The sequence below is a fragment of the Pan paniscus genome, chromosome 18 (genome assembly GCF_029289425.2).
Source record: "Pan paniscus chromosome 18, NHGRI_mPanPan1-v2.0_pri, whole genome shotgun sequence".
Lineage (NCBI taxonomy): Eukaryota > Metazoa > Chordata > Mammalia > Primates > Hominidae > Pan > Pan paniscus.
The window spans coordinates 2,319,738-2,327,584 of record NC_073267.2 but is presented as its reverse complement, the minus strand read 5'-3'; the positions used below and the strand labels follow the sequence as shown (position 1 = coordinate 2,327,584).

The 7,847-nt window shown below is 62.8% G+C and overlaps 1 protein-coding gene across 1 annotated transcript; it reads left to right on the top strand.

Annotated features, from left to right (window-relative positions):
* Window positions 1-594: 594 nt before the first annotated feature.
* On the top strand, window positions 595-1,762 carry NPW (neuropeptide W). The gene is made up of 3 exons (XM_063597894.1): window positions 595-651; window positions 784-1,332; window positions 1,556-1,762. The coding sequence occupies exons 1-3, from the start codon at window positions 595-597 to the stop codon at window positions 1,676-1,678; spliced, it is 729 nt and encodes a 242-aa protein (XP_063453964.1). The 3' UTR covers window positions 1,679-1,762.
* Window positions 1,763-7,847: the final 6,085 nt, after the last annotated feature.

Here is a 7,847-nt window from a genome sequence, read left to right as displayed (position 1 = left end):
AGGATGAGTAGGCGTTAGGCACAGACGCACAGAGGCAGGCAAAGCCACAGGCTGTTGGTTTAGGCAAAAATTGAGACTGGCTGGATAAAGTGGTCTTGGGGGACCATCACCAGAGAGGAGGCGCTGGAGGTCTGCAAGGCCTTGTCCTGCCCCTCCAGGAGTAGAGGTTCCAGGAGGGGCTGACTCTTTCTCCTGGAAGCCTCACAGAACCGCAGACCCCACGGACGGCTTGGTGTTGCCAACATGAGGCTTCTAAGGCTTCTGCGGGGAGATGGGTTGGTGGGGAGAAGCTGGGGGTGGGAGTGGACAGGACAGGGTGTGAGGACAGCTTTGGGAGCTAAGCTAGGCAAGGACAAGGGACAACTCTTGGGGGGAGTCACCCAGAGGGATCTTGAATGGTGCTGAAGGCCCCCGACAGCCCTCCTGCTATAGCCACTGTAGCTCTGCCTGCACCTGGGCCTTCGCTCTGCTGTCGTCTCACCGGCAGGAGTCTGGCTAAAGGGGCATCCCTCAGCCCTACTCCCTCATCAGTGTTCCCAGTACCCACTCCCTGGCACTTCCACTCCTAGAGGGAGGAGGCTGAGCAGGCAGAGAATGGGACGTGTCCCCTCAGAGGAGCCTCGAGCCCAGTTCCAGTCAGCGGCCCACTCAGTGAGGTGCTCAAGTACCCACGTCCCCCGCCAGCTGCCAGGGTTCCCTCTCCTCCCTCCGTCCCTCCCCCCATCTGGGGAGCCCAGCGGTACTGAGGGGGCGGAACGAGGCGGGGCCACCGAGCGGTTATAGCTGGGCCTGCAGGGGACCCACGGCTCGCTTCCAGCCTCCTGCGCTCCGGTACCTGGGCGTCCCAACTCCACTGCGCGCCCAAACCCAGCCGAGCCGGTTCGTGGCCCGCCCCGCCGGGCGGCCGTCGACGCGAGCGCCCTGGCGCGGCGCCCAGGGGAGCGGGGGGCTCCCGCGAGCCGGCCGCGGCTGGCACTGCTGCTGCTTCTGCTCCTGCTGCCGCTGCCCTCCGGCGCCTGGTACAAGCACGTGGCGAGTCCCCGCTACCACACGGTGGGCCGCGCCGCTGGCCTGCTCATGGGGCTGCGTCGCTCACCCTATCTGTGGCGCCGCGCGCTGCGCGCGGCCGCCGGGCCCCTGGCCAGGGACACCCTCTCCCCCGAACCCGCAGCCCGCGAGGCTCCACTCCTGCTGCCCTCGTGGGTTCAGGAGCTGTGGGAGACGCGACGCAGGAGCTCCCAGGCAGGGATCCCCGTCCGTGCGCCCCGGAGCCCGCGCGCCCCAGAGCCTGCGCTGGAACCGGAGTCCCTGGACTTCAGCGGAGCCGGCCAGGTACGTGAGAGGGGAAGAGGCCTGGACCGCCGCGGGCAAGGGGGTCTCGGGAGGTCTGAGCCGGAGCACGGAGCCGCGCGTTCAGGGGGCACCCTCGGGCCCTTCCATTCCCTGCTCCGCGCCCAGAAGAGCTTTCCCTGGGCAGGCTCGACCCTGGCACCCGGGGGCGGTGGTTGGAGGGCCACAGCCTCCTCCCCACGGCCTTGCTGTGTTCTCGTTAGAGACTTCGGAGAGACGTCTCCCGCCCAGCCGTGGCCCCCGCAGCAAACCGCCTTGGCCTGCCCTGCCTGGCCCCCGGACCGTTCTGACAGCGTCCCCCGCCCGCCCGTGGCGCCTCCGTGCCTGACCCAGGAGGAGTGGCCGCGCGCTTCCAGGAGCCGCTCATAGACCCCGCCTGCCGTCCGGTCAATAAAATCCGCCTGACTCCTGCGCCCCCGCATGCGACCCCTTCGTCTGCTTGTGTACTTTGCCGTCTAGCTCAGGGCGCAGACAGGCGCGCCCACGCCCTGGCAAATGTCAGGGGCCCCTCCCTCGCCGACCAGGGGAAGCGCCGGGCACTCAGCATTCATTTCAAACCTGGATCTGCCGGCACCCCCTCCCTCCCTTAGCCAAAGGTTTCCGCAGAGGATTAAGAACCCCCGGTCCCCTTCTTCTGGGTCATGCCCCGGGAGGAGGGGCCCCTCCACCTGAGCCCCACCTTGCTTCTTGCTTTTTTTTTTTTTTTTGAGATGGAGTCTCTCTTTGTTGTCCAGGCTGGAGTGCAATGGCGCGATCTCGGGTTACTGCAACCTCCACTTCCCAGGTTCAAGCGATTCTCCCGCCTCAGCCTCCTGAGTAGCTGGGATTACAGGCACCCACCATGATGCCCAGCTAATTTTTGTATTTTTATAGAGACAGGGTTTCACCATGTTGGACCGGCTGGTCTTGAACTCCTGACCTCAGGTGATCCGCCCACCTCAGCCTCCCTCCCAAAGTGCTGGGATTACAGGCATGAGCCACTGCTCCCGGCCGCTCCTCTGCCTTTTTTTTTTTTTTGAGACGGAGTCTGGCTATGTCGCCCAGGCTGGAGTGCAGTGGCGCAATCTCGGCTCACTGAAAGCTCCGCCTCCCGGGTTCACGCCATTCTCCTGCCTCAGCCTCCCGAGTAGCTGGGACTACAGGCGCCCATCACCTCGCCCAGCTAATTTTTTGTATTTTTAGTTGAGACGGGGTTTCACCATGTTAGCCACGATGGTCTCGATCTCCTGACCTCGTGATCTGCCCGCCTCGGCCTCCCAAAGTGCTGGGATTACAGGTGTGAGCCACCGCACCCGGCCTGCTTCTCTGCCTTTTATCCCCCTCTGCATGCACTTCTGGTCACTGGCTCCAGCCCCCCCACATAAATGTGCCCTGCCATCTTGAACACCGAGGACCTCCATCCACCAGGCCCCCTCCAGTTCCCCTCCCAAGGGTCTGGGCCCCTCCTCCCTCCCGCTGCGTCTTCAACCCTCTCTAATCTTCCCTGGGACTCCAATGACTGTCCTGGACCCCAAACCACCAAGGTCACATGCCCTGATGCAGCCCACCCTTGGAGCCCTCCTGTGGCCATGTGGCAGGGTCCCCCCTTGGGGCCACCCAGCAAGGATTGGGGGAGAGGTGGTCCTGGGCCTGGCTCCAGGATGCCTCTGTGGAACCAGCTCCCCACCCCCACTTCTGGAAGCCCCCCTCCCCTCACTGGTAGGTCCTTTCCATCTCCAAGGTGTGTCTGTCTCCCAAATGTGGGTGCTTTTTATCTCCACCCCTTCAATTCTTTTTCTTTTCTTTTCTTTTTTTTTTTTTTGAGACAGAGTCTCCAGCCCATGCTGAAGAGGCACTATCTCGGCTCACTGCAACCTCCGCCTCTCTGCCTCCCCGGCTCAGATGATTCTCCCGCCTCAGCCTCCCCAGTAGCTGGGATTACAGGTGCCCGCTACCACGCCCAGCTAATTTTTGTATTTTTTTTTTTTTTTGAGACAGAGTCTTGCACTGTTGCCCAGGCTGGAGTGCAGTGGCATGATCTCCGCTCACTGCAAGCTCCGCCTCCCGGGTTCACGCCATTCTCCTGCCTCAGCCTCCCGAGTAGCTGGGACTACAGGCGCCCACCACCACGCCCAGCTAATTTTTGTATTTTTAGTAGAGACGGGGTTTCACCATGTTGGCCAAGATGGTCTCCATCTCCTGACCTCGTGATCCGCCCGCCTTGGCCTCCCAAAGTACTGGGATTACAGGCGTGAGCCACCGTGCCCGGCCAACAGCCAATTCTTATGGAGCCCTTGGTTCCATCTAGCCCTCCCTCCGGCTCTGTGCTGGGTGAAGAGGTGGTCACACACCTCACAGGGCAACTCATTCTCCTCCTGCGAGCTCATTCCTTCCCACTCCTGCCCCTGTTCCTCACTGAACCTGACCTCTAAGAACATGGATGTCCTGACCTTGTCACCCCCACACCACGCCTCAAGGGCTCCCCACTGCCTATGGGACCCGTGCTCTGGCAGGGCTGGCCCTGCCTCCTCCCCCTTCCCCACCGCCTGCTCCAGACTGCAGATCCCAGGACAGCCCGGGACCTCCCCCGCCGAAGGAGGACTCCAGGGCCCTAGTCTGGGTTAAATGTTCTTCCTGGGGCTGCTTCAGCTCTGGCCTCCCCTTGCGCAGGCCAAGGTGCTCAAAGCTCTGTTCTCGCGGGGCTGGCGGGGGGGAGTTCAGTGATGTTCCCTGGTGCTTGCCTGGTCCAAGATGGGGAGACAGAGCCCATGAGAGGCTTCTCTGCCTCCCCCACTCCACACCCTTATTCCCCTGCAGCGCAACCAGGCCTAGGGCACCAGCCTCACCCCAGTCCCCACCCCACAGGACTGGATCGAGTGGAAGGAAGCCAGATGGGCAGGATCCTGGGGCAACTCCTCGCACGATGCAATGCCACCAGTTCCGGCCAGGTGGCGCTGCGCGGCTACTGTTCCGGGCGGTAGCGTCCGACCCGCGCCTCTAGCAACGGGCGGGGCTAGAGCCGCAGTGGGCGGGGCCACGACGGGTGGGCGGGGCCGCCCCGTCGGCGGCAGCGGTTTCCTGCCTCTCCCCACTCTTGGGTCGTCGCAGTCCCCCCGCCTTCTCTCTCTGTCTGGTCTGTGGGTCTCTGTTGGTCACCTCCTTCTGTCGCGCTGGCTCCGCCTGCTCCACTTTCGGAATGTAAAGAGAGGCATGGTGCAGCCTGAGGGAAGAGGCCCTAGGCGCGGTCTGGTTATGCTTGAAGGGCCATTAATGTCCATTAGGAAGCCCCGCCTGCCTGAGCAGCTCTGGACCATTACCGGGAGTCGGAATAGTGGCCCCACCCCCAGACAGGGCCCCAGGCCACGGCCACACCCCGGAGCCCCGGTCCAGGTCCAGGCTCGGGCTCCCTGATATCGCTGGGACCTTGCTGGAGGGATGCGGGTTCAAGGCCGGAAGGAAAGCTCCTGCCAAAACAGGAGTGCACGGGCGGCCCCCACCCCGGTGGATCCCCCACCGACAGCCCAGGGGAACGGCTGAGACCTGCTCTCCCTCTGCTGGATAGGACCCACGCCTGGGTAGCATGCTGGCAGGCGTGGGTTAAGGGGGTTGGGTGGAGAGTTGGGGGATCTCCCAAGCCTCTGATTGCCCCTGCCTTGACTTTCTTCCCTCCTGCTGGGACCCTGGGAGCCCACGTCACCCCCACCCCATCTGCACCCCACAGAACCAGGAAAATAAAGTCCACCCTCCTCTCGATGCTGACCCTACTCCCTCCCGCCCACCTCCCTAGCCCTTTCTTCGAGACACCGAGCACTTTGCGGCCCCTGAACACCTTTGCCCAGGTGCTTCCCTTCGCCTTTCTCTGCCTCCAGCGCAGCACCCATACGGGCCAAGGTCAGCCTCGGACCAGGGCTGAGAGCTTCCGGAGGCTGGCTGGAGAAGAGGCCTGGGAGGGTTTGCCCCCGAGAGCTTCTAGGTCACCCTTCCTTGCCTGTTCCTCCAGGCCCCTGGACTCACTGTCCCCTCTCACTGACTCTGCACCTCCTCTCAAATCGTGACCTCTGGTTCCTCTCTGGCTGCCTCATTCCTCCTGCTCCCTGCTTTGCTAGGCCCACTTCCTTTGTTGCCCGGCCCTTTGCTACTCTGTTACCCTCCTCAGCTCCTTCATGGCTTTGGGGACTCTTTTGTTAACTCTGTAGCAGCAGTGTGTCCGGTGATAATTCCTTGGTTCCTGGCCCTGGTTGTGACCTCATGTCCCTTGTGGCCCTTCCCTCTGCCATGCTGTTCTCCATCCCATCTTTTATTTTTTTATTTCTTTTTAAATTATTTATTTATTGTTTTTGAGATGGTGTCTAGCTCTGTTGCCCAGGCTGGAGTGCAGTGACGCAATCTCAGCTCACTGCAACCTCCGCCTCCTGGGTTCAAGCGATTCTCCTGCCTCAACCTCCCCAGTAGCTGGGATTACAGGTGCCCACCACCACGCCTGGCTAATTTTTTTTGTATTTTCAGTAGAGACGGGGTTTCGCCACATTGGCCAGGCTGGTCTCGAACTCCTGACCTCAGGTGATCCACCCACCTCGGCCTCCCAGAGTGTTGGGATTACAGGCGTGAGCCACTGCTCCCGGCCCCCCAGCCCATCTTAAGTCACTGGGAGTAGGAATCAGCTGAGTCCTGGGCCAGGGAAGGATGGTGTATCCCCAAGGCTGATCAGGAGTCTGCCCCACCCAGGGTGGGTAAGGTCTGCAAGCCCCCTTACCCAGGGGACCTGGGGCTGCTGGAGTCTCCCATTCAGCCACCTCCCTCGACTCTAGTGTGGCCATGAAGCCTGCCAGGTTTTGGGTGGACCTGGTTGGTGTGGGATGACCCCCTAAGCCGAAACAGGTGTGGTATGTGGGGTGCTTGGTGGTGGGTCACACTGCCCACAGCCATCTTCACAGACTCCAAGGGTGGCAGCACCAGGCTGTGTCCAGGGAAGCCAGCCACAGGCCAGACAGGCAGCCTCTGGACATGCAGACAGAGAGATGGAAGCGGCCGGCCGGGCGGGGGCCTGAAGCAGCCTTACCCAGGAATTGCAGGGGTTGGGGTGGCGAGCAGTCGCAGCGCCTCAGCCTAAGTGGCTTTTAGGGGCAGCTGCCGGGATATGGGCACCCAGGGGGCCATGGCCCAGAAGGCTGCCCAGAGGCGAGCCCTGTGCTTGGGTGGGGGCAGGGGAGCCCAGCCCAGGGCCCCGGAGAGAGGAGAGGGAGAGGAGGACTGCACCAAGCCTGCTTCTACGGCTCACATGGGGAATTGCCTGGGCTGGCTGTGCCTGACTCCTGGGAACCAGGTATGTGCAGGGGGCCTGGCTGGGCTGGGGAGGAGGGCAGACTGGGGCTGTGCCTGGACTCAGCTACCTTCCTATATTGGAGACAGAGGAAGAGCTGGGTGGTGAAGATAGCATGGACTCCGAATCTCACATCCCTGGGCCCAAATGGAGCTGAGGAGGCTTCGTGGGTCTTTTCCCTCTCCAGGCCTGTTTGCAGGTCTGTGAAGTGGCCGGTCCCCTAGGGTTGTTCCAGGTAAAATGCACTTAGGCATAAATGATTTCACTGTGGTGGTGACTGTCCTGTTGGGGAAGGAGGGACACTCGTGCTTCAGGTAGAGGCTGAGGGACGTGGACGGCTGTGGGCAGGGGAGGGGAGGCCTGCTGCCTGCCTGTGGACACTGTGGAGCAGCGCCTGTGCACACCTAGAGCTTAGAGCCCAAATAATTCAGTGGAGTGTAGCCCATGTCAGGAGGGGGTAGCAGGGACCCTCGAGACTCATATCCTTTTGTCACCCTGCAAAGTCACAGTCCAGGCCTGGGGTGGGCTGGGACACAAGTGAGGGGGCCGGCCCGGCCAAGGGAAAGAATGGCGGGAAGGCGTGGGAACCGACGCGGTGCAGATAGGCCGAACACGGCGGGTAGGCCAGGGAGTCTCCCAGCCACTGGCCCCCAGGATGCAGGGAGGGGCTGCTGCGTGTCACTTTTAAAGCCCTTTTTGCCTCCTGGGCCCTCCTGAGACTCTGCCCTGGGCCAGGGAGTCTCCCAGCCACTGGCTGGGAGGGATCCAGATGAGACACAGCAGAGAGGAGACAAGCAAGGGGGTCCGGGAGGGCTTCCCGGGGAGGGTGGGGAGGGCTGTGGCCCTTGTTCTTACCCTTTGGCCCCTTTGTCGGGGTCCCTTGGCCTGGAGACCCTTTGTCCAACCCGTCGCCCACCTCAAGACCTGCCTCGATGCTGCGCATACAGTAGGTATCCAATAAATGTTCCTGGGATAGAAGGCAAAGGCGCTGGCACCAAGGCGGCTGCCCAGAGTAGGGGCGAGACAGAGGGGTCCCGGTGGTTAGGGGGTCCCCTAGCCCTGCCGCCTCCCCCTGCCCCGCCTCGGGCTGGCCGGGCGCGGAGGTAGGGGCCTGGCCGGGACGGCTGGGACTGGAGGCGGGGGCGGCCGGGCGGCGGGGGCGGGGAAGGGGCGGGCGCGGAGGCGGTGCCGCAGCCCG